Here is a 26,859-nt window from a genome sequence, read left to right as displayed (position 1 = left end):
TAATCAAGGGATTTACAAGGCTGTAAAAGGGCTGTGCAAGCATCACACAAAGGAAGATTGCTCAACTCTCTGACTCAGCAAAGTCCACCAGGACATGTCTGGGCTAGTGTTTTCCAGGCACATGGACTGAGGATATAAAATAGGGGACAGTGCTTCTTCCTTGGTGCTGGTGAATGGGAACGGTGCCAAGAGACCTGTGCTGACAGAGAAGCACTCCACACCAATGCCATGTCCAACCAACATGGCTCCGACGCTGGTCTGAATGTGGCTTCCATCAACATGACCCTTAGCCTAGCCTCTCTGTCCTTTTCGTATGAGACTTGAACTGGCGACATGACCGCTCTCGTACATGAGCCTTCCCCAGACACTTCAGATATCAGGGGCTTGCTGCAGGGTTTGAAGCCCGGAGACTGGGGCACATTAGGCCCCAGAATTGGAGGATGACCCTCTAAACATGTGTAAGGGTCCAACTATTTACACAACTACTAAAAAGAAATAAACTGAAGACAATAAATTTTGGAAAGAAAAGAGGGAATAACAAGAATCACTGCTAATTGCCTTGCGAAAGCAAGAGAAACTGTTCCAGAGACCATCATAGGCAGTAAGAAGGAACTGAAGATGTACGGGGCCAGGTGACTGGCACATAAGCACATGGCACAAGACGGTGCTAGAGCCATATCACTGAGGGAAAAATCTCCAGCAACTGTGCACGCAGCACGTGCTCACCTAACGTGGAATGGACATGAGCAAACAGTCGAAGAACAGAAACAAACTGAAGGCTGTATCCCAGTTCCACTGTGCTTAAGACCCCCTGATCTGAGATAATCTGAGACCAAGCACTTAGGAAGTGGGATAAATTATTGGCAAACAACAGGATAGGACAGGATGGCACTCTGGGGTCTGGTAGTGTATCCTTGACTAACACGTAAAAACACTTGTTTAGAAAAGTGAGCTTGCCTACCTGATTTGGCAGGTACAGAAGAGGAGGGAGGTGGCAGTTGCCTCTCATAACCTGTGCTTTTCTTCTGGATAGGTTTTGAGAACGAGGCATAAACAATAGGTATCACTGAGATTGCTGCAGCGAATACGGTTTTATTTATGTTACTGGATGTCCAGTGACTTAAGTGTCACCCTTGAATCGTTGAGGCTATGCTGCCTGTCACCTGTCTTTTCTGAAAAGAACTATGGACCCTCCAACAGGAGGTCTTGGATGGTCTCTTGGATCTCTGGAGGGAGACTGACGACTGCAGCCAAGAACACCACTGCATAGTAATAGCAGATGCCATAGCACTAGCTGCAGTCAGTCACATCTAAACTGGCCTGGAGAGCCGTTCCGGCCACTAATTTGCCTTCAACCACCACTGCCCTGAATTTTAGCTTCACCTCATCCAGTATCTTTCCTTGAACTTTAAGACATTATCCCTCCAGGTGAAGTCATCATGACACAGAAGAATCTGCTGGCTCACAATCCTAAGTTGTTCACCTCCTGTGGAATGAAGCTTTCTTGCAATTATGTCCAACATCTTCAACTCTGTTCCTTTTGTCATCAATGCATGGTGTCTGTCTGTCTGTCTCTCTCTCTCTGTAGTGGAGACTACCAGGGAGCCTGGAGAGGGATAGTTATACAAATGCTCAAATCAAGAGGGGATGTAGTACCTCCTTTCTGTCCTCTCTGCAATGGGAGAAGAGATGATGGGATCCACCATAGTACCTTGACGTTCTCCATAATAGCCTTGTTGATTGGAAGAGCTACTCTAGAGGGTCCCATCAAGGCTAAGATGTTCACCAGTTTGTGTGACTTTGTGTGGGTCCTCCTCCTCCTCCCTGAAAAGAAAATAGCTGCAACTCCCAACTTGCACATGAGCATGCTGATCAGCATCTCATCAGGAGAGGAAGAACAGGAAGCCAAGGGGAAGAAAAGTGGACCCACAGTGGTCCTCCCTCCACCACCTCCAGAAGCACCCAGCTCTGGCGAAGTGTGTGCCGGGGTGGGCCTGGCCATGCTTCTGTGCTGCTGCTGGTGCTGCTGCTGGGGGGAACTGGGGGCCCCGGCCACCAGCGCCTCTCCTCGGACACCTCACCCAGAGGTGGTGGTAGGTAAGGTGTAGTGCACCACAGCCCCCTAAAATAAAAATTACCTCCTGAACTCCTTTTGACTTGGGTCCCCCCATTCTGAAATGCCCCATGCCCCCCATCTGTACAGTATAGGGTACAAGCACATAAAAGACCAGACTCCACTGTGGGAAACCAGATTTCACAGTCCGTGGCACATTTTTCCATGACCGTGAACTTAGTAGGGCCCTGCTTATGTTGCTAATTGATGTTTCCTGTATTACCAAGAATTAGATCTGAACAAATTGCTCCCTTACATCAGCAGAAGCATGACACATATTCCAGATAGACATCTTAAAGAGTCATTCATCAGTATCTTAAAGACATATCTACAGCCCTAGTTGTCTTGTAGTTTTATTCTGTATTGAATACAGGTTCCCTTGCACTTCCTATGTAACCCAAATGTTCTATTTGCTAAGTTAAATAATGAAATCTGGTTTTCATCATTTATATACTGGAGATTCAACAAAGGGAAATCACTATCTGTCTTACTTTTTTCACCTACACAAATATCCTCTGGTACTTGATGAAATGGTGTGTGATTGATTCCCTCCTTCCCGTGTCAGTACTGAACCAATGTCCCAGGAGAGTTTTACAGGGTCTCTACCTAAAATCCCAGCCCCCACCCCACTTTCCCCATCATGCTGAGTTATACATAGAATTCTGTACTGCTTTGTTTGCTTGGGCAATATTAAATGGCTACATTTCACCCAAGAAGTGTCTGTGTTTTAAAGATGGATGCAATGTTTTGATAAATTAGGTATGTGTTTAAGTACTTTGCTAAATCAGGGTGATAATACCCAAAGGAGAGATGAAAAGGACCAAACACTTGGATTGCCAAAGGAAAGACTTACACCATTTCGGTGGCTCAGAGTCTGAGACTGTTCCCATTAAAGCTATTGGCAAAACTCCCAGTGACTTCAGTGGAAGAAGGATCAGGACATAGTTTTGTTTTATTCTTTACAATCAGTAAAGCTGGTAACACCCACTTGGAAGAACACAAGATCAGAGTCAAACATGAAGATGCAACAGAGATCATAAAGCACAGAATGCTGAGTAGCTGTAAAATCCCAAATTTAAAATTTATCCTGCTCAACAATTTTGACATTATCCAAAAGAAAAGCATAGACATTCATGGTAGAGGATAGTCCATAATCTGCTGTAAATATTTTCTTGTCTATAACAACACATGCACAAAATAACCACTAGAAGATTCACATATATCACCATCTACCACAGTTAGCTGAGATTTTATAGTATTTTTCTAAACACAAAATAGAAAGAGATGCCCCAATCCTGCCCACATGGAATCCCATTAATATTAATAGGGATCCATTTCAGTGCAGGAGTTCCCCAACATGTATCCAATTGCAGGATCAAGGACCAACCAGTATTTCCGATTGCAGGGGTGGAGTAACTGTTGGAAAATAAAGATCTCTTGATGGTAACTTTATAGACCAGCTTCTCTTTAATTCAACCTTTAGAAATACAGACTTTTCAGCTGCATAAAATAATAAATACTTAAGATATCAAATGCCTTGAGAATTCAGGGGGTTAACATTCTGTAGTGTTTATTGTAAAAAAAAATCTTCATTTTTATGAAGAATTCTCTGAAACACAAAAAACAATTTTACTTTTCATGCTTTATTACATTTAATAAACTGTGATAATGAAATAATAGCTTTTTATATAAATTATACATTAGGTTTAAAAAGCTTGCATCTTATATGTGGTCAAATATCTTATTTTAGAAGCAGTTATTACCAGCAAACAATGAGGAAACAATGGCTATCTTTTACAATGACAAAGCTCAAACATGTGGAATGTATGCAGAACCACTTCTTTTTGGTGTGGAGAGGAAGAAAGACAGTGTGAAGTCATTCAAGAGGAATGATAACTAAACCAAAGCCAGATCAAAGGAATGAAGAAGAAAGGCTGAAATGTGAAGCTGAAATATTTATTGACTTCAAAACATCATCCCTGTCCTGTCCCTGGGCACTTTAATATTTTGAAGCTGTTAGAAAGCATTCTAACTTGTATTCATCATTGAAGAGAAATAGAATAAAAATGTGAAGTAGACAATCTTATTTTTTATTCTGATTTTAAGTATATATGGGCTTGTCTAGCTGAGAAAAGCATGAATTCCACATATAAAATGTTTACAGTTTGCATAATTTGGGATGTTAACATCAAAAAGCTAGTCTGCATTCTTTCAAATATGCTGTGACAAATGAATGATATTTAGAATACAATTATTTTAAATGCTTTTTTCATAAACCGCATGTACTTATGTTTTACATAAATCATGGGGTGATATTAACTAAACCACTACATAAAGCCATTAATGTATTTAGAATAAATATTTCACATGTGTAGAAATGCAGTTATGAGAAAGAACAGAAAAACAATTTAGTTATGTTAAGTAGAAATGCCTTGTAGATTAATTAAGGAGACCATGATTAAATATAATTACTATTATTATTGTTTATTTGTATTACCATAGTACCTAGAAGCCATAGCCATGGTCCAAGGGGCAGTCATTGTGCAGGAGGGCTATACAAACACAGAACATAAACACCGTCCCTGCCCCAAAGAGTTTACAATCTAAGTATAAGAAAAAGGACAGCAGACAGACACCAACAGACAGAGGAGTAAAAGGTAACAATGAGTGAATATTAGTCAGTATGATAAGCAGTGGCCTCAGGACTAGGGATGTAAATACCGTTTAAAAAGTTAACTGTTCAAATGATAAAAACTATGTCATTTAAACAGTTAACCAATTAAGCAACTGGGACCGATCCCACCAAGAAGCACTCCTCTGGCATGGTGGCATGGCTAGACAGGCTGCAGCGGGGCGGGGCGGGGCAGCTGGGCCTGCACCGGCAACTGCGGGGCCGCAGGGGTTGGTGGGCTGGCCAGCGCAGGGCTGCAGGGGCCAGCCTGGAGTTAATGGTTATGGTGGGTTAACCGGTAAGATTATTGCATACCGGTTAACTTTTTACATCCCTACTCAGCACACCAGCAGCCTAAGCATTGTCAAGATTTTTGTAGGCATCACAGCAAAGGAGAGTTTTAATAACTCTTTTGAAGAGGCGTAATGAGGAAGCTGTGCAGATATTTACATGGAGCTACTCCCAAGTGCGAGGGGCAGCATGGGAAAAAAGCACAAAGGCGGTTGTTTGATAATTTAACAAGTAAGCAAGAGTGGCTGGCATCATGGGCTGATTGAAGGTGGGAATCAACATCTCAATAGTGAATGAGAGATAAAAGGGAGAGCGAGGATAGACTATGAAGACCTTGAAAGTGAGCGCAAGAAGCTTATGATTGAGAAACAGAGAAAGGGGAGCCAGTAAATGGTCAAAGCCACAGGTTAGGAAAATGATCTTTGCGGCAGCATTCTGCATAGATATGAACAGAGCAAAATTACATTTGTCAAGTCCAGATGCACAGTGGTTGCAGTAATTGAGACACAAGATGATGAGAGCCTGGATGAGAGCGTTAGCTATGTGGATGGACAGGAAATGCAATATTTCTCTGATGTTATGCCAAAAAAATCTGCAAGATTTAATCATAGGCTGAATGTGAGGACCTAGAGAGAGGTCCAAGTTGAAGCTGATGCCTAGGTTACAGGTTGAGTGACAGGCAGGATGGCAGTGTTGTCCATAGTGATCAAGAAAGGAGATTGCAGGGAGGGCTGAGTTGGGGTGGGGGTGGGGGCAAGATTAAGAGCTCTCTCCCCATATTGAGCAATATGTGACAGCTGGACATTCACAACAAGATGTCAGAGAGCCAGGCTGTGTTTTTAGTCTGGACAGGAGCAGAGAGGGAGATCTGAGAGTCACAGGCATTTGAGACGGTAGTTAAATTTGTATTGGTGGATGAGATAAGGTGTAGACAGAGAAAAGAAGGGCACCAATGACACTGTCTTAAATCACTGGAATAAATCCTTATCCAGTTGGATTGTTCTAGGCAATCCAAGGACTGGTTCCTTTTCATTTCTCGCCTTTATAGCCTCGATTCAGCAAGTTATTTAAGCACATGCCTAAGCTCAAGCACATGAGTAGCCTCACTGACGTCAACAGACTACTTTCATGCCACTTTTACAACTCAACACAATTTATATCATCCCAAATTCCAGTCATGTAATGGTATAAAATCCATAATTTGTGCACTTGTAAATGGCATAGTGTTAGAAACTTTAACAGGACAGTGTATTTGGGAAAATTATATTAATTTTGTTTAATATATCATAAAAGGTGAATTCCTTTGAATTCCCCAGACACTGCCACATTTGTTCATGGTGAGTTTTCACATGGTTAACTCAATGGGACAGATCATCAGCTGGTATAAAATTATCCTACCTCCATTCATATAAATGGAGCTAGGACAATTTACACCAGGTGAGAATCTGTCCCAGTGGGAGTAAGAACTGCAGAATCCGGCTAAATATTTTCATTTTGTTACTTTTCTGTTGCAAAATGTCTTGCAAAGTATCCTACTCCTAGTGTATTATTTAACCAAGAGGTGGGAAGAAGAAATTGGAAGAAGTTCAAAAACTAGAAATATCGTAAATTAAGGAAACTGGATACGTTCATTAGACTGGTTTTCATTGCTATCTGAATGTTGTTATAAGACGGCACATTCAGACTGCACACATTATAAGGCAATATTTTAATTTTAGTCTTCAAGTGACATACAATGCTTCATATGCTTTACTTTTGTAGTCACTACTGTCATTACACAAGTTTGAGGTGCCACACTTTGTAATCATGCTGTTGTGTTATGGAGGGACAAAAGATGAAAAATGCACAGATCTTCTGAAAAAAAGTGTCAAACTAGAGTTTTCCTTTAAATACAAACTTCACTGGTACTAACAGGCCTCTGGAGGGTATGGGAGAGTAAATGACAGGCTACAAATAGTTAATCCGACTTTTTTTTTCTTTTAAACTAAGACTGTTAAATAAGGTTACCACATATTTTCTGTCCTCTGCTCATACTTTACATTGTGCCCCCTAGAGTGAGGGTTATGTCAGCATGTTCACTATAGCTAAAGGAATGTTTACAATATGCTGGAAACTTTGACTGATTCTGTGCTAAATGGTTTCAGATGCTCTGGTAGAGCACAGAGTGAGGAACAGCTTGTTGTTTTTCTATTGATTCTTAGGGTGGGGGGAAAGCTGTTTTAAAACAGAACATTATATTCAAAATGTTCAACCACTTAAAGTTACCATAGGCTTTAAATCAACATAATACAAATATGTATGCCAACACAACAATCAACAAAAGAGAATGATGAACAGGATGAATATGAATACAAATTCTTAACAATGCTCTTTATTGCAACATTTGGAATGAAAGACAATGCCCTCTCATATTTTTTTAATTATTTCCTGCTTTAAATATAGTAATAGTTTTTCCATTCCTACAGGAATTCCAACAAACACACATGAATTTTTCATTTTCAAGTAAAAATGGAATTAACTACAGAAAAGCAGCTACATTTTGAGCAATTATCTTGAAAAATATTAAAATAAAAAATATAAAGCAAATATTTAGAGTCTGGTTTTAACTAAGAAGAAAACTCCTAATTAAAGCTACTACTCCATTTATTCAGCTACCACTTTACACGTAGTTGCTGTGCCACTGTCCCTCTAAAGAGTTGGTTTTACACAGCACGTGCTATAGTACCTAGGCAGAGCTGAAAGCCACCACTTTGGAAAACTAAACTATTTTTCTAAAAATTATTCTTCAGTGTCATAATGGAATGACTCAGGCTTTTCATTTTTTAAGGATGTTTATTCATTTTTATCAGTCCTTGCTTATATCTGACCTGCAGCCATAATTATTTCATTATGACATCACAACAATTTTCACAACCGCCAACTGTGATATCATGGAGACAACTATGGATTGCAATTTGGAAATATGTACCAGTGACAGAATTTTTTTGTTGTTTTTTTATTGACTTTTTTGGTTCCTAAATTATTTTGATTTAAACCACTTGGGGCAAACAAATTCCTAAGACTCACTGCAAAACACAGTTGCCCTAAAGTTACCATTTTTATACACAACGAAAGGCTAATTTTGGTAGTCCATGTTTAAACATAACTGTCAATACAAAATAATGTAATAACTGTCTGAACTAAAGTAAAATATCTTGGATCATCACTGTACTCCTTCACCCCTTCTTCTTTCTATCTTCTTCCATCATCTTTTTTCTTTTTTGTGTACATGTTCTTCTTTTTCCTTGCTTTTAAGCTATTTCTCTCTTTTCAACTCAGGGGTGTGTGTGTGTGTGTGTGTTCTATTTCTCTCAGGAGGCAACTCTCAGGAGCCCTTCATCATTTTCATTATATGTATTTATCAGGACAAGGCTAAAGAAAGGAATGTAGTGGATGACTGTGGGGCTCTGTAGGAGAACAGTCATCTCAAAAGATGGAAGACCCTAGGTAGGATTTCTAATGTCTGCATTTGACAGAGGTTTTTCTGAATCTGAAGTGAAGAGCAGAATGCCTTTCAAATAAAGCAACATTTTAGCCTACTCTTCTTAACTGAAAGAAAGCCATGTAGCCAAGCATGATTCCAGAGAGTCATTGCTGACACCAAAGAAAGATAGGTTACACACACAAAAAACCTTGGTTTTTTGAGAGTTTTGTCTCTGCCTACTTCTATCTGTGCCCCACTGCACCAACTGAGCTGAGCATTAACAAACCTCAAGAAATCAGTGCCTGTTGGGGTCATGCTAGCACTCACAGCATTATTTAATGGTAACAGGAGGCATGCAGCATTCAGAGACACTGGTTAGAAATAACGCAAGAAGAAACCTAGCCTTATGGGTCTTACTGAACCCTTTAACTGCTCCTGCCCTAAGCACTTAGGCCCTGCTCGGAGACAGCCAGCCAGCCTTGCAGTGTCTACCTCTCTCTCCCATCTTTGTGTCAGTCTCGTGGCATACTGACCACTTTCCTCTTTGCTTTCTGCCAGGGGCACCTTTTAACCATACCTTTTAATGGGCCAGGCTCTTTTGATATATAGGGTCTCAGCCTTTAGATCTTTAGCATCTGCTGATGATAGCCCCACTGTTCACTTAGCTGCTCCAAAGCCTGAGATGTCTTATCTCTTAATGTTTGTTTTGTTTCCTGCCTAGGACAAGCCTCAGCTCTGATCTGACAACCCTTTAGGTTCAAGTAGGTAGCGATACAAAACTGCACAAGAAAACCAGTCACTCAATATTCGTAAGAATAATGCAGGTATCTCTCAGTTCATCACAACCCCATTAGCTACAGGTTTAGAATCTCTCTGAATTTAGAGGATTATTCCTCAGGAGGACAGTTTGGCAAATATCTGTAAGAGAAAATGGTTTGTCCATGCCAGAAACAATAAAGGAAATTATTTAGGTTGGTACAAAAGTAGGTTTGCCCCATTTATGTAGAGCTAGGTACTGAAACAGTGCATATGCTGGGTGAATGACTATTCTAAGGCCTAGTGAGACAGAGCTCCAATTCACCAAGTCAGCTGGTACAGGAATCTATGAACTCCTTGATGCCTGAGTCTGTCTACCCCCTTTGTGAGGTACTTCCTAAATAGCCTTGGGGATACAGAAAGGCTTAAGGACAAAACCTTGTATTCGTAATAGCTATAGTAATCCTCTGAGAGCCATTCTGAAAGCAACATGGAAGTGGCATCCTTTAAGATGAGAACACTGAACAACACCTGACAGAAAATTGTAGAAATAATAGATGCTCATGTCAGCATGTGTAAGTTAAAGATTGTAATGAGGCTACCATAATGGGACACAGGTCATCTCTCTTTTTCAGTATAAGGAAGCACCATGAAGTGAAAGAAACCTTTTCTTCTGTACTGCTGAGACACTTCTATAGCCTCATCCTTAAAAGAGCCACTTCTGCTCTTATCAGATTCTCACTGGAAGGATCCCTAAAAAAAAAAATTATACATATGGTGTGGGCTGGAAGTTGGCAGGAACAGAACTGGACTATATACCCAAGCTAAACAATCTCTAGTGCCCAGCTATCAAATAACCTAAATTGCCAATCAATTAATATTTGTTATATATATTTATATATGCTATCTGTTAGTTCCAGCATTTTTAATCATATTCTATAACTTGGAAAAACATTGATACCATCAAAAGACCAATTAATTAACTTTGTTAGAACAAATACCTCTTTATAGACCTTGAAATGTTAGCAATACTGAACTTTTAGTTTAGATTGCAAACTGTACATGGAAAAAAATCTCATCATAATTAAAGATGAAACAAGGATGCAGTGTTCTGTTCTATCAGATCAATTTTAAATTCAGATTCAAAGCTACATCAGGAATGAGTTTGGATTTGATAACGCTGAAATTTCACAGGCAATTCTCATCAGATTTTGACCAAAACCTCAACAGAAATATCTTTTTCTGATTTTGGAGCCAACCTACAACCAAAACCAATTAGCCAGGGTCCTGATCCATTGATTCTTATCAGAAGCACAATCCTGAAATTCAGCGAGGTTCAGACTGGTCAGAAGTTCTAGGCTTTAACCAAGCCCTACTATTAACCTCTTGAATTTCTACATTAAATTTTCAAAAATCCAACTTTTGCCAATTTTACATGTTTTATGCAAAATGTGTAATCAACATACAATACTACAGTTCCTGAATTATCACTTAAGAAACAGAAATAAAGGACTAAAAACATATTGAGCAAAACTTACTCTCTATTATGCTGATGAAAATCCAAAGTGCAAATCTCATAGTCAGTGTATTTATTCTAGATTTAGCCCAGTATAAAACGGAATAGAATTTTGTCCCGCAACTCCAAAATATAAATAAAAAATATCTGAATAGTACAGGTTAAAACATTTAAATATAAAATTAACAATGATTAAATATTGATTTGAATTTCCATGGTCATGTCCCCTCAGCTTTTGGGGGGAAATAATATTGACTGAAAGAATGTGGTGCTATTCTGGTATGTCATCTGAAACAGATCACCAAACAGTATCAACATGTTTTAGTAACTGCTGTTTAAAAGTGCAAGCCTGTCTGTAGATGGGCTTTGTCAGTTTCTGGAAAGTATAGCCCCCAAAATGGTGACATTATACAAAGCTCTTAGTTTTAAACAAGATTGGATGAAGACTAGACAGGCAATAGAGAAAAGAGGTGTTGCTAGTTTCTTGTGTAAACAAACAATTTTATAGAGTGAATTTAAATGAGCCAGCTGGTGAACATTTGCTCTGTATCATCAGCACTTGCAAAGTGCTTAGCCTTGGCTCTCGAGACAGGTAAAAAAAAAAAAGAAAAAAACAGAGTAAAGCAAGTCATGAAGCACTTAATTAGATCACTTGCATGTATTCTTTTGACAGTCAAAAAACGGTTACCTACCTTTTGTAACTGTTGTTCTTCGAGATGTGTTGCTCATGTCCATTCCATTCTAGGTGTGTGCGTGCCCATGTGCGCGGTCGTTGGAGATTTTTGCCTTAGCGGTATCCGTAGGACCGGCTGTGGCGCCCTCTTGAGTGCCGTGCTCATGCATCGGTATATCAGGCGCCACCTGCCTTGTGCCCTCTCAGTTCCTTCTTGCCAGCAACTCTAACAGGGGGGCAGGAGGGCAGGTAATGGAATGGACATGAGCAACACATCTCAAAGAACAACAGTTACGAAAAGGTAGGTAACAGTTTTTAGTTCTGAGTGTTTGCTCATGTTGATTCCATTCTAGGTGACTCACAAGCAGTATCAATGGAGGTGGGCTCGGAGTTCACGGTCTTGCAGCTTGCAGCACTGCTCTGCCAAAGCCAGCATCGTCTCAAGCTTGCTGGGTAAGCGCATAATGAGACGTGAACGTGTGGACAGACAACCCAGGTAGCAGCCTGACAGATTTCCTGGATCGGCACCTGGATCTGCGCCGAGAGGATGACCGGTGGGAGGGCAAATGGTGCCGGTAGTACAGAGTACGCTTCCCCCTAGGGATCCGTGTCAAGAGGGTGGGTACTGCAATCGCAGTGCCAGTGACCGAGGGTGAGCCGCAGAGGATATGGGCTGCAACACGAGAGATATGAGGCACTGAGATGGAGAGCGTGGCCTTGTCTCGGGGATCGGTGGTGCTCCACTGCCCCGAGGGGTCTCAGCGGCTGGCTTGCCCTTTGCAGTTTCCAGCGGCGCAGACGGAAGCCTCTGCTTTCTCAGAGCCAGGGGAGCTTGGGAAGGCGTTGATGCCTCCAGAAGTTTGGGTCCCCTACCACTCCCAGGAGTTGGTGGTGGATCCTTTAAGGGACTAAGGACCTCAATGCCCCCTGGACTTTTTTGCCTGATGCCGGGGATCCATGCTGGGCGGAGCCTGGTGCCGGGGGTGTGCTGCACGCCGAGGTACTAGGCTTGGTGGGACGGCTTGGAAGCCGGACAAAGGGCAGCCTCCATAAGGAGAGCCCACAAACAAATATCCCACTCTTTCTGAGACCTGGGTCAAAAATTTGTACAAATGCAATACTTGTCCTTCACATCTGATTCCCCAAAGCATCTGCTGTGTGGGGGTCACTTACAGGCACTGGCCTGTTACAGTCCACACAGGGCTTAAGCCCCGGAGACCAGGGCATGTCCCGCCTGGAGCAAAGTCCCCACTGGGACTCTAACTTCTAACTACACTTAACAACTACTTAACAATATGCAATCACAAGCATATTCTGGATTCCAGACTATTACTGGCAACCTGTAGATCTGAACCCCGGTAAGAAGAAGACCTGAAGATATGCTTTGCTCAGATCTTGAAAAGGCAGCATAAATACCGGCTCCATGGTTTAAATAACCCACTTCGCCTTATTCTTTCCTTTCACCTCTAGTTATGTAAATATACTTGCAGTAATTATGGGCCTGGAGCAGAAAAAAATATCTGGAAAATGTCCTTCAAGGCAATTGCCTTCATACAGACTCAGAATGCTCCCCTTTAGTATTCAAGGGATTGGAGCTCATATTATTTTTATTGCTTCTCACCTTTATTTTTCTGATGTCTTTACAGCCAGGGGTCTCAAACTTCATTGCACCGCAACCCCTGTCTGACAACAAAAATTACTACACGACCCCAGGAGGCGGTACTGGAGCCTGAGACCACCCAAGCCCCGCTGCCCTGGGTGGCAGGGCCAAAGCTGAAGACCAAGCCTTGCCGCCCCAGGCTAGGGGCCTGTAACCTGAGCCCCGCTGCCCAGGGCTGAAGCCAAAGCCTGATTCTGCTGCCCAGCGCCAAAGCCCTTGGACTTTAGCCCTGGGTGGTAGGGCTCAGGCTTTGGCTTTGGGCCATGGCATGGGGCTTGGGCTTGGGTCCTGGGCCCCAGCAAGTCTAACGCCAGCCATGGCGATCCCATTAAAACAGGGTCACAACCCACACTGGGGTCCCGACCCATAGTTTGAGAACTGCTGCTTTACAGAATGTGGGTGATGTCAGCATTCCAATGTCATACCCTGTGGTGTATTCCCATTCTGCTCCTTCCATTTGCACTTCATAGATTTAATTTCACTTTAATCTTTGAAGCCTAGTGACCATTTTTAAGCTGTATTTTGTATGCCAGTATGGACTGATGCCAACCCTGGAAGTATGTGCATTTTTACTGGCAGAAAGTGAATAATTGGCACTGGACAAAAGTAATTTTAATGTGAAATCCTTGGCATATCCTTGGTTATAGATCCTACCCTAACATCAAATTGTCAATATTTGAATTTTGAATATAACTACATATTTATCAACCATGAGAATTGTATTTTTATACTGAACATACAACTCCTCTGGAGTTCCGTGAAAATTCTGTGCCTACCTCATTTTAATCAGTTTCAATAAAATTCTTAATTAGGGTTCAGTTTTTTTAAAAAGTTCTTGCAGTCAGGAATTCCCCCCGCCCCTTAAATAACTACTTCATGCAATACAATTTTACAAGATTAGGAATGTAATGGTCTGGAGTTTACCACAGTATTTAGCACCAAGAGAAACAGTACAAAGGAAAGGTAACAGTTTAGTGACATTTTATGGTTACAGGAATATAGCTCATCTTGCTCTTTATTATGAGTAACACACTGTTGATTTTGACAGATACCCAGTAAGTATGCCCCATCTTGGAAAGAATAAGTAACATTTCCAGTGGATGCATCAAAATGACTAAAGCATTCAGTATTTTGGCATTTTTGATCAAAAATCATTTGCACATCAGAAGTTATTTTTGTAAATATATTTTTTTGCTAAAAATATAACAAATGGACATATTTTCTCCTACCAGCCAAGGCAAAATAGTTTAAAATACTGTAAACTGCATATAAATAAGACAAGTAGAATAAATGTATTATAATAATGTGTGTAAAAAGGAAAGGTTCCGTTTCATAAAAAAATTCAGACTGTGTATATAACAACAGTAAGGAAATGAAGCATAGTCACACTGAGTAGCAAAGATTAGGAAACAACTTGATACTGTATTTCTTTATGAACAATAACTGCTGGTTATTTCTCTTAATTTAAGGAAAAAACTTCATTCATTTAACTAAACTCAGCAGTAACATTTACAGGCTAAGAAGTACTTTTCACTAAAAAATTGGATTTAAACAAAACTATTCATTTTTAAATCTAAATAGGCCATCCCTAGCCTGAGAAGTTCTACTGTAACCAAAAGCATTATTTTATATATGGTGATGGTAATCATTTATATAGTGCTGTAAGTTTACATGGAGCTTTGAACACAGTCTCTGCCCAAATGATTTTAAAATTTAAGACAAGTGGTACAATTTTCAAAAACACGTAAGAGTCTTAGGAGCCTAAGTCCCACTGATTTTCAACAACATTTAGGAGCATAAGTGCCTAAGCACTTTTCACAGTTGGAGGTACTTTTGAAAATTTTACCAAAAAGACCAAATAAAACAAACGAAGATCCTCAACAAGCATACAGGAAAGAGAATAGTCACGTGAATAAGGGGTGTGGGGGGTACTACAGCACCCCCAGGTTTTACATGCCCTGAGTCCCAGCTGCTGGCCCTGCATCTAGGGGTCTGCTCCCAGACCCACGTCCAGGGCGCCAGCCTCAGTCCTCTTACCCCGTCTGAGCCTCCTGTCTCTCGGAGACATGACCCCGCTCCCAGCCACAGCTCTGTGGTGGGGGTTTGCGGACAGGAGTAAGGGGGGGCACAAGGTAAAAAGTTTTGGGACCACTGCTTTACAGTTTTGTTGCCTTTCAGCACCCCCACTATAAAAAGTGTTCCAACTCTACTGGGAAAGGGAAGAGAGATTGTTTGAAGTGCGCTTATAAAAGAGAATGGTAGGAGGTCAGAGAGGTTGCGTGACAGATGAAGCAAACTAGAGAAATGTGGCCTTGATGAAATTACTGTAAAATGGGTGCACAACTGGTTGAAAGATCATACTCAAAGAGTAGTTCCCAATGGTTCGTTGTCACACTTGGAAGGTGAATCTACTGGGGTCCCACAGGGGGTCAGTCCTGGATCCAGTACTATTCAATACTTTCATTAATTACTTGGATAATGAAGTGGAGAGTATGCTTATACATTTTGCAGATGACACCAAGCGGGGAGGGATTGCAAGCACTTTGGAGGACAGGATTAGAATTCAAAACCACCTTGACAAATTGGAGAATTGATATGAATTCATCAAGATGAAATTCGATAAACACAAGTGCAAAGTACTTTATTTAGGAAAGAAAAATCAAATGCACAATTACAAAATAACTAGATAGGTGGTAGTCTTGCTTAAAAGGATCTGGGGGTTATAGCAGATCACAAATGAAATATAATCCAACAATAAGATGTAGCTGAAAAAAAGGCTAATATTTAGAGGCAAAAATAGTTACAGTGAATGTGCTCCCCACACAAATACAAAAAGATATACCGTATAGACAACCGAAAGCTTGGAAGTTCTAGTTTAATAATGTATTGAGCATTTTGAAATATTCCCTGTTTATTCCAAATACTTAAGAGATTAGCTGAATAAAGACATAAATACTTCTGCTTTGTGCCTATTCTTACTGTATAAAACCATCCTCAAAAAGCCCCTATCCATCGCATAAGTAACACTAACATTTGACTGATTAGTTTTTAGTAAATGACTTCTGGTTTGTTTCAGAATAATCTTTGCTTTTTTAAGAAAATTATTTCTGTAACTTTGAAATAGATAGTCAAAAATTAAATTGGGCTAAAACATATGGAAATAGTATTCTTCATAATCAAAAGAGGAAGAAGCAAAACTTGTCAGACTTACATCTGCTATGTGTAAATCATTCATACACCCAGAAAATACTGGGTTTGTTGTATACTGAAAATTTGATCAAGATGCAAACTCAATGAAAAACTTAGTTGGAGCAATATATCTATCTCTTTTCAGTGCAGTGTGTGCCAATTCTCTACACTGTTTCAGTTATCTTTGAAAAAAGGAGAAAGAAAGCTTACTTACTAGTAACTGTAGTTCCGAGAGAGAGAGAGAGAGAGAGAGAGAGAGAGAGAGAGAGAAGCCACTGCACATTCACACTAGTAGGATGCACTCCTGGCACCACTAAGCTTCAAAAACTTTCTAAAGCAGTGTCCCCGCTGAAACCATAAAAGCACCACCTCACAGAGCCAAGTATTTGGAGATGGCCTCTAGAAACCTATGTGGTCCCCTACTGTCTTGTTTCCTTCTCTTAAGCCCCAGAGTCCCTTGGAGAGTAAAACTCCAAGGAAAAGAGGAAGTGGACATAACATGAATATACACAGGCAACGCTCTCAGAGAAAAAATGGTTACCTACCTTTCGTAACTGTTGTTCTTAAAGATATGTTGTTCATGTCCATTCCATTGTAGGTGTGCATGCGCCCACGTGCGGAGCCGTAGGAGACTTTTGCTTTAGCAGTACCCATAGGGCCGCTAACACAGGTACTGCTGGAGTGCCATGCTCATGGCGTGGTATATCAGGCGCCGCCAGCCCTGAGCCCTCTCGGTTCCTTCTTGCCGACAACTCTGACATAGGAGCGGGAGGGCGAATAATGGAATGGACATGAGCAACACATCTCAAAGAACAGTTACAAACAATAGATAACCGTTTTTTCTTCTTCGAGTGCTTGCTCATGTCAATTCCATGGTAGGTGACTCACAAGCAGAATCCCTGGAGGTGGGCTCGAAGTTCACAGTCTTGCAGACTGGAATACTGCCCTGCCGAACCAGCATCAGCCTGAGCTTGCTGGGTCAGCGTATAGTACAAAGTGAACGTGTGGACGGACAACCAGGTCACTGTGCAGCAGATTTCCTGGATGGGCACCTGAGTGAGGAAGGCCGCCAATGACACCTGAAAACTAGTCGAGTGAGCCATTATGATCGCTGGCGTGGGCACCTTTGCCAGCTCATACCAGTAGCGGATGCAAGCCATGATCCAGGACGAGATTCTCTGGGTAGACACTGGGCAACCTTTCATCCTGTCCACAACAGCAACAAACAATTGTGTAGACTTACAGAATGACTTCGTCCTCTCTATGTAGAAGGACAGCAACTGCCACACGTCCAGAGTATGCAGTCTGCGTTCCTCATCCATAGTATGAGGCTTCGGGGAGAGGACAGATAGGTATATGTCCTGACCGATATGGAACTGGGAGATACCTTGGGCAGAAATGCCAGGTGCAGACGCAGCTGGACCTTGTCCTTATAGACTATCGTATAAGGCGGATCAGACGTGAGCTCCCTGATCTCGGACAACCTACGGGCCAAAGTTATAGTGAACAAAAAGAAGGCCTTCCAAGAGAGAAACAGAGGGGAGCAGGAAGCCAGGGGCTCAAATGGAGGCCTTGTGAGCCTGGAGAGCACAAGGTTCAGGTCCCAAGGATGAACCAGGTCCCAGACATGTGGGTAAAGATGCTTCAGACTTTTCAGGAACCGCACTGTCATGGGATGGGCGAAGACCGACCTGCCGTAAGACGGAGGATGGAAAACCAAAATGGCCACCAGGTGCACACTGAGGACAGCGACAGACCCTGGAGCTTAAGGTGCAGTAAATAGTCCAAGATCTCTTGCAAGGGGGCCTCTTCCACCCGGATGAGGCAATCCAATGCCCAAAACATGAACCGCTTCCACTTAGCCACGTAGGTAGCCTGGTGGAGGGTTTCCTGCTGCCCAGCAGGGCCTGCTGGACAACGGCGGAACACTGTCGTTCTTCCGCGCTCAGCCATGCGGAAACCAGGCCGTCAAGTGCACCGCCGCTAGGTTCGGATGCAGCAGATTCCCATGGTTTTGGGACAGCAGATCCGGCTGAAGAGACAGCTGCAACTGGATGGCTACCGAAAGACTCAGGAGGATGGTGAACCAGTGCTGATGAGGCCATGCCAGGGCTACAAGAATGACCATCGCTCTGTCCTGCTTCACCTTGAGCAGGATTCTGTGGATTAACGGCACCGGTGGGAAGGCATACATCAGCGCTCCCGACCATGGAATCAGGAAGGCATCTGACACAGAACCCTTTTCCCTGCCCAGCAGAGAAGAGAACACATGGCACTTCCTGTTCTGTGTGGACGTGAACAGGTCCACCTGGGGAGTTCCTCACCTGCGAAAAATTAGGCTGACCACCTCTAGATGGAGTGAGCATTCGTGGCAAGATGAGAAGGATCTGCCAAGACGATTCGCCAGGACATTCTTGGTTCTGGACAGGTGGGCGGCCCCCAAATGAATGGCGTGCCGCACAAAAAAGTCCCAGAGGATGAGCGCTTCCCAACAAAGGGCCAAAGACCTGGCGCCGCCCTGCCTGTTGATGTAGCACATTGCAGCAGTATTGTCCATCAGGACCTGCACCACCTTGCCTTCCAGGTGAGGCACGCCAGGAAAACTGCTCTGAGCTCCCGGACATTGATTTGAAGGGTTAGGTCATCTTGCAGCCAACAGTCTTGGGTATTGAACTTGCTCAGATGGGCTCCCCAGCCCAGATCAGACACATCTGAGACCAAGGTGAGCAAGGGTGCCGGGGTCACGAAGGGGACTCCCTGCAGCACTGACTTGGGATCCCACCACTAGTCCAGAGACAAGAAGAGGTGGCTCGGCACCGTGACCACTCAGTCCAGGAGGTGGCTGCTGGGAACGTAAACCAAGGCCAGCCATGCTTGCAGGGGCCTCAGATGAACCAGGCATGGCTTACCACATAGGTGCACGCAGCTGTGTGGCCCATCAGTCGCAGGCACGTGTGGGCCGTGGTGAGCGGTTGGCTCTTTCTGTGGACAATTAAGTCTAACATGACCTGAAATTTTTAATTGTAAATGTCTTTAGCAACAGGTTAAATTAAAAAGCATTCTCCCAGTTATTCAAAAGGAACATGCATTAATTTTGTCAGCACCAAGATCCCAGATTGGGATAGGTTTTCTGACTAGTGGAGATATCTTAACTAGTCCTTTGAGGAATCTTACAATAGTGGAATGGCTGAAGAATTTTCAATTGCCAACTGGAAACAGTACGTTGAGATGTTGATAGATGACTTTGAATGGTGACAAGGAAAAGCTCAGACTTCAGGTATAATAAATAGTCCAGAATAGATAAAATTGGGGCACACCTGGAGACAGGTTATCAGTTGCCCATAGAGATAAGTTCTTTTCCACTGTTAGGAAAAAAACATAACTGAACTGTTCTGTAACCTACTCTTCGAGATGTTTTCTACATGTCCATTATACTGTAGGTGTGTGTGTGTGCCTCTAGAACAGTTGTCAGAATTTTTCTCCCGCCGCGGTACCCACTGGGGCAGCTCACACTGCATGCAGGTATAAAGGACCACCACTGGGTCCTTTTAGACAGAAAACTCCAATGCAGAGAGGTAGGAGGGCAGATCGTGGAGCAGACATGTGCAACACATCTTGAAGAATAACAGTTATGGAACAGGTCAGTAGCCATTTTTTCTTCTTTGAGTGATTGCACATGTGCATTCCACTCCTGGTGACTCACAAGTCATGAAAACAGATGACGGAATCAGAGCGTCTCTGAACAGGGACTGAAGGACAACCCGCCCAAATCTTGCTCCATGTCTAGCTTGCAAAAAAATCTTTTTTTTTCTTTTAAACACAACTAAAACTTACTATCCTAAGTATATTGAAGACTAAACTAATTACATAAACACACACTATATTTACAAATTCTGGGACCGAGACAGAACTGTTTTGGTACTGAACAGAGTTCCAATGACCGTCACAGGCAGTAAGAAGGAACTAAGGGGGCTTAGGGGAGGCTCTGCCCTTTCCACCTTCATGCAGTGATGCACGGCAGCAATGGTAGCTTGAGCCACCCAATGGGTACCTCTGAGAGAAAAAGTTTTCAATAACCTTGTGCTGGGCTCAACAAGATTGGAATGCACATGTATAGTCACTCGAAGAAGAACTGTGCATAAGGAGGTCAGGTGACACTGTTAGATGATGATTTAGATTGTAAACTCTCTGGAGCAGGAATTATCTCTTATCTATGTTTGTACAAAGTCCAAAACAATGGATCTCCAATCCCAACTGGGGATCTTTGGGTGTCAATATAAATTATATTTATAAGAAGATATGGGGGCTCTCATGACAGCTCCAGAAGATCTCAGTACCATCACTGGCCTGTCAAATCTAAAGTACTCAGACGGATACTGGCCTAATCTGATTTTTCTGATCACCAATAAAAATAATGACAAAGAGTCCTGTGGCACCTTATAGACTAACAGACGTTTTGGAGCATAAGCTTTTGTGGGTGAATACAGATAAAAATAATGGAATTAGTGGAGAAGTATGAATGAGATCTTTGCTTCAGTCCAAGATTTCAAATTTATCCAGCCCTCTTTATCTTTTAAATCAATGGGATTATTTACAGATTAAGGTACTACTCAACACTATTAAGAATGACTGGCCCTAAATTACATGTCAAAGTTATCAAAACTGGATGTCTCAATATGTTGGAATGTTCAAATGATCACTTAGGTGTAATAAAAGGGCTATTTATGTTCTTAAGTGTTGATTTGAGAATCCAGTTATCAGATTTAAACAGCCCATTAAACTGCTCAATTTTGAAAAATGGCCTCCCACATTAAATTCTGAACTCAGATGTACAGCACGTGTCTTCACACAGCTTGAAAAATTCACTACTGAATTAGCATGACAGTGAATTTTCAAGACACGTAGCATTTCAAACTATACATCTAAGATTAGAATCCAGGCCCCTGTCTTTAATTTTGGCCCCCTGTGCTTAGACCCAAGATACTACACGTTAGATCAGACACTACAAAGGTTTACACCACACTAGACAAGGTAGTCTACTTTGTTCATTAATCATTGACACAATGGGCTACTTAGACTGTGAAAAGCTGTCACACAAGATGTATTATGTCAAAACAACTGAAATGTATGTTTTAAACTCAGATTCTGCCTCCAAATACAAGGCACAAATCCTGGAAAATCACTTACTAGATACAATATGACACACAAAATGAGCTCAAATATAGCATCTTAGATCCAAATCAGCCTTTTTAAATCTAAGTGATACAAATTCTTACGATTCTTCCCTTAAAATCAGAGGAGTAGCCGTGTTAGTCTGGATCTGTAAAAAGCAACAGAGTCCTGTGGCACCTTATAGACTAACAGATGTACTGGAGCATAAGCTTTTGTGGGTGAATACCCACTTTGTCAGATGCATTTCCCTGAAAATGTTAGTGTGCATTTCCAGTAGTCATTTTTTAGTGAAATAAAATGGATAAGTTACCCTCATCATCTTGACTATTGCAACCCCCTGGTGTCTGGCCGCAACAAATTCCATCTTGACTACTTATATCCTTCCAAAATGCTGCTGCACAGATTATTTTCCTTGGCCACTGCTTTGACTAACCCTCCACTGGCTTTTCATTCTCCACCATATCTAACACGTATTATCAGTCTTCATTTTAAGGATTTCACGGCATATCCCTGCCCTACCTGTAATATCTTATACAGTATCAAGATGTCAATACTTGCACCCTCTGTGCAATTGATGCCTGCCTGGCCCGCCAATTTGTAAAATTTTCCAACAAGGACCTTCACACTTTCTCCCATGATTCCCCTTTTGAATGGGAGGAACTCTGTACAGAAATGTGCAAAGGTACCACATTTTCCTTCTTCAAATCCTTCCTTCCAACTCTCCTCTATCATAATGCCTACTACAAACTCAACAACGGAACGGAAGATGATGTGTCATGACGGCTGCTATCATGCAAATTGGTATTGTTGCTCGAACTCCCCCAGTCTATTTGCTGTATCCATCTGTTGTGTTTCCTCTTATACTTAGATTGTAATCTCTTTGGGACAGGAACTGCCTCTTTTTTATACATTTCGATCTTATATACTTATATAATGCTCATCACTGCAATATCTGAGCACTTCCCAATCACTAATATATTTATCCTTACAACAGGTCTGGAGGATAAGGAAATTTTACACGTGGGGAACTGAGACACAGAGACTAAGTGACTTGCTAAAGGTCACAAAGGAAATCTGTAATGATAAAGGGAACTGAATCCAGGTCTCCTGAGTCTCATGGTAGCATCTTAACCACTGAATCCTGTTTGTACAGTACCTAGGGGCACAACTTTAGGTACTACCACAATACAAATAAATAACAACAATACATGAATATTTCAATTGTAACCTGATTCCTCTAATAAATGTCCACAACAACTAATCTTCAGTAAGGAATTATGGTCTGCAAACATGTCAGTTCTAAACTGAAGCTGGTTTGAGTTACTTAAGGGGAAAAGACCATCTGAAACCACTAACTTCTATTTTGTTACATTCCTATCACTTAAAACCAGATGAAATGATTTTTTTAAAATTTTTACAGCTGACTAATAAAACCCTAAAAATAAGTTTTTATAATGGAAAGTTGACCCAAACTAAACTATAGGAGCGCTGTTATAAAACACAAAGCATATGGTCTACTTACTGAATTTGAATAAAAACATAGAGACATTTAAAGAAAGAAATTATTCTTTATCACGTTTCACTTACTTCAAAGCCTCTTCCAGTTTGCGAATTTTCTTTTGAGCATCCCCTCTCTCTTTATCAAGGTCATTTTGGAAGCCATGAATCTACCATTTCAAAGAAAAATTTTACATTTTAGCTACTTCAGCATGTGACCAACAGAATGATTGAGCATTATTTCAATTTTGAACGTAATAAATTAGTTTCGTATAGATTTAGATAAGAAGTTGTTGAAATATAATCAACATATGTAATGTGATGTTTCCACAGTTCAAACAAAGTTTAGGGGCAAAATTAGCAGCAGGCTGAGACTATAGAATATAACCTTCTCTACTAGTGTGATTTTTCTTCCTGTCCAAAGAAATGTTAAACTTCTAGCATTAAAAATACAATAACTGTATTAAAAATAACTAGTTTTTTCTTTAGTATCAATTGCCAGTATGAGGATACTAAGAGATCATGAAATAAAGGGTAGATAAGAGATACAGATTTGTCTGAACCATATCTTACACTGGTTAATAGCCTAGACACGAGTTCCTACTCATTGACTTGTTTGAATTTAAACTTACAATAGATTTTTATAAAGAAGATTTTTTCACAAAGCATTTTTAAAAAATATGATTAAATGGGTTTAAGTTACTTAAGCATACTGGCCACAGTATAATTTACATCAGGGGTCGGCAACCTCTGGCACGAAGCTCCCTGGTGGGCCAGGCCAGTTTGTTTACCTGCCACATCGGCAGGTTCGGCCGATCGCAGCTCCCACTGGCCATGGTTCACCGTCTCAAGGCAATGGGGGTGGTGGGAAGCCGCAGCCAGCACATCCCTCACCTATGCCACTTCCCGCCGCCCGCATTGGCCTGGGACGGCGAACCGCGGTCAGTGGGAGCTGTGGTCGGCCAAACCTGCCGACACGGCAGGTAAACAAACTGGCCCGGCCCGCCAGGGTGCTTACCTTGGCGAGCCGCATGCCAGAGGTTGCCGACCCCGATATACATTCAGATACTATGACATCCAAGAGCAGTTGCCCCCGTGGAAAGAAAAGATACAGAGGAAGAAGAGAACTGGACTACTCTAGAATTCTTTACCCTCATTGAAAGAAAAGGTGAGTGATTCAACGAGCATGTGAGAAAGACTGCATATACTCTTAGCCACATGCTTCAACAAGCACAAGATAAATCAAGGTTTATTAATCTGTTATCATTATGAAATTCTTGGGTACTGCAATTTTGCAGTATATGTGAACTGTGCATCTAACCTTAACACCCAAACAAATGCACACCCATAATAGTTTACAGAATCTTTAACATAAATATAACTCCTCAGTCAGCCAAATATGTATATACTAACATAATCATATATATGTACATACACACACACAAAACAAACACTCTTGCCCCCCTCACATGTACAGATTCCAGAAGATGTGTACAGACACACATGCTTACTCTATCTTACAGACCCCATTTCTCCTAATTTCATCTTTTTTCTCTTTTTTTAAAACTATTTAGATTATAAACTCTTTGAGGCAAGGACTGCTTTAAATGTTTGCACAGCACCCAGCACATTTTGGATGCTATTATAATACAAGTACTAAATAATAATGATTAAAAAAAAGACTTCTTGGTGCAATTTAAGCTGACAATTTTGTTCTTTTAAGGCCTTACATGGTATAGATCCTAGCTATCTGAGATCACCTCTCTCCCTGTAAACCATTTCAGAGCTCCTAGGCTGTTTCTAACATGCCCCTACCTTTTAGTGTCAGGTGGCTAGTAGCAAGTTTTAATCTGTGGAGGGTTCTTTACTCTGATTCTGTTGGGCCAACAGGGGGAAGTGAGTTTCAGAGTGTCAACCTTCCAGGCATGGTACAAAGCACATCTGTTCACACAGTTTTTTGCCTAAGGCAGGTTAGGCGTCAAGGATTGATTTCTTTATTTATTTATTTAGAGCATTGCTGAGGTAATATTGTGGAGATGTTATCCACATATCTATATTTTCTTTGAGACAAAGAGCACTGGTAAAATTAGGGTGTGGTCTTCTAGCACCCAATTATTTGCAGCATGATGTTTGATTAATATGAATGTTCTCAGAGGCTTATGAAATCGGTGCGTAATTTTATGTATACCCAATTGAAGAGATTGCATGGCTCTGCATACATTATTATATTTATTGATAGTATATAAGAATTGATATTAGGATAAAGTGGGCATTAAATATTTGTTAATTTCAAAGTGATGAGTGTGATGAAATTACAGCAGAGGGAGAAAAAGAACAGATGGAGCAAACAAAGAAAATGCGGTTTCTGAAGTACAGAAGTCTAGAATGGCATTGAGAACATTTAGAAGCAATACATGTGCCATCAGCTAAAAAGTGTTGTGAACATGTACAAATGATGGGAAGTCACAGCTCTGGCTCCACAAAGCACCTCTGTAGTTCTACAGAAGCCTCCAGGGAAAAAAAAAGAAAATTCAATAAACCCCCACACCCTATAAACTTCTACAATGTGAACCACAGGAATCCAGTACATTTTAGCTGATTACATATTGCAAAAGTATTTGCACAATATGACCAGAAATCATCTCTCTAGAAAATATCTAGGCAAGAATCTGTATTAGTATCAATGACCTTGAATGTCTATAAGATGCAACTGACACACTCCAACATAGCATACTGATATCTCAGATGAAAAACAAGAAAGGAAAAACACAGTTAAAAAGACTCACTGGTAGCAAGTTTCAGTACAGAAGCTAAATGTGTGGAAGTCTGAGTTTTTAGCTGGTTTGGAACATTCTCAGAGACAGAGGGATTTTCCATTAGGGTGGTCAGAAGTCAGTATTTACTGTCCTAGCATATTATATATGTATAACAGCTGTTACAAGAACTGCTCTTGATAATATTGTATCACAATTACTACATTTAGCTGCCTGTTTGGAATACAAGCAGATTATTTGTAAAAAGCAGGTGTTTCCTTTACTTGTAAAACCATTTAGTCTAACCGGTTCCTGATTTAGTAGATTAGAATCCTTAATCAAACAGTGACATTTAGGGTTATTACTTATTATTTGTTTGATGTTCAACGATCTTAACAGGGAATAGTCACCATAGATCAATAAAGGTTATTATGTACTGGTATGTATTTAAGCGAACAGATTATACCTCATAATGCACGCTTCCTTTATCAAAAACATGCTATCATTTTTAGTATTTTATAGGCGAATCAGTCCTCTATTTTATGGGCATATGTAAATAACATGATTCTCATGTATTTTTTTGTCTCATCTCAAAGATTTTCACAGTATACAGTTACATCAATGCTTCTGAACATGTGGACACCTGTGCTAATCTCTATCAAAACAAAAGTTTTTCCCATTTTGTTTATCATCACACAGTTATATAATCCATCCTGAAATAAGCTTTATCTTATCTATTTCAGGAGTCAAAGGGCATATTCCCTAAGGGATGGGATGACAATACTCATTCTTGACCTGAAGCTCTCAAGAGATATCACAGAGATAGAAAGGCAAAAGAAAGCTGAACTGAAGAGAGAGTATAAAATATGAACACGGTAGGAAGTAATCATTCCAATTTAAATAATTAAATAATAATATGCGCACATATATTTTGACCTGGTTCTGCATCAGTTTAGACTTGAATTGTTCTTGTAGCAATGACAATTGTTTTGGTAATCATTAATATTTTTAAAGAAAATTATGTGTGCCATTTTAAAACAAGACTCATTTATTACATGCAAATAGCTTCATTCAAATATTATTAATGTTGCAAAGTCAAGCACTC

The 26,859-nt window shown here is 41.0% G+C and overlaps 1 protein-coding gene across 6 annotated transcripts in view; it reads right to left on the bottom strand.

Moving 5' to 3' along the window:
• CEP112 (centrosomal protein 112) overlaps window positions 1-26,859 on the bottom strand; it is a 270,371-nt gene that overhangs the window by 156,643 nt on the left and 86,869 nt on the right. For all 6 annotated transcript variants that reach the window (XM_039502349.1, XM_039502348.1, XM_039502352.1 and 3 more), the window contains one exon: window positions 23,092-23,171. In XM_039502349.1, coding sequence (XP_039358283.1) covers window positions 23,092-23,171 — 80 coding nt within the window. The remainder of the gene's footprint in view (window positions 1-23,091; window positions 23,172-26,859) is intronic.

This window comes from Mauremys reevesii, linkage group 15, assembly GCF_016161935.1.
Source record: "Mauremys reevesii isolate NIE-2019 linkage group 15, ASM1616193v1, whole genome shotgun sequence".
Lineage (NCBI taxonomy): Eukaryota > Metazoa > Chordata > Testudines > Geoemydidae > Mauremys > Mauremys reevesii.
This window is presented reverse-complemented; position numbering and strand designations above follow the sequence as displayed.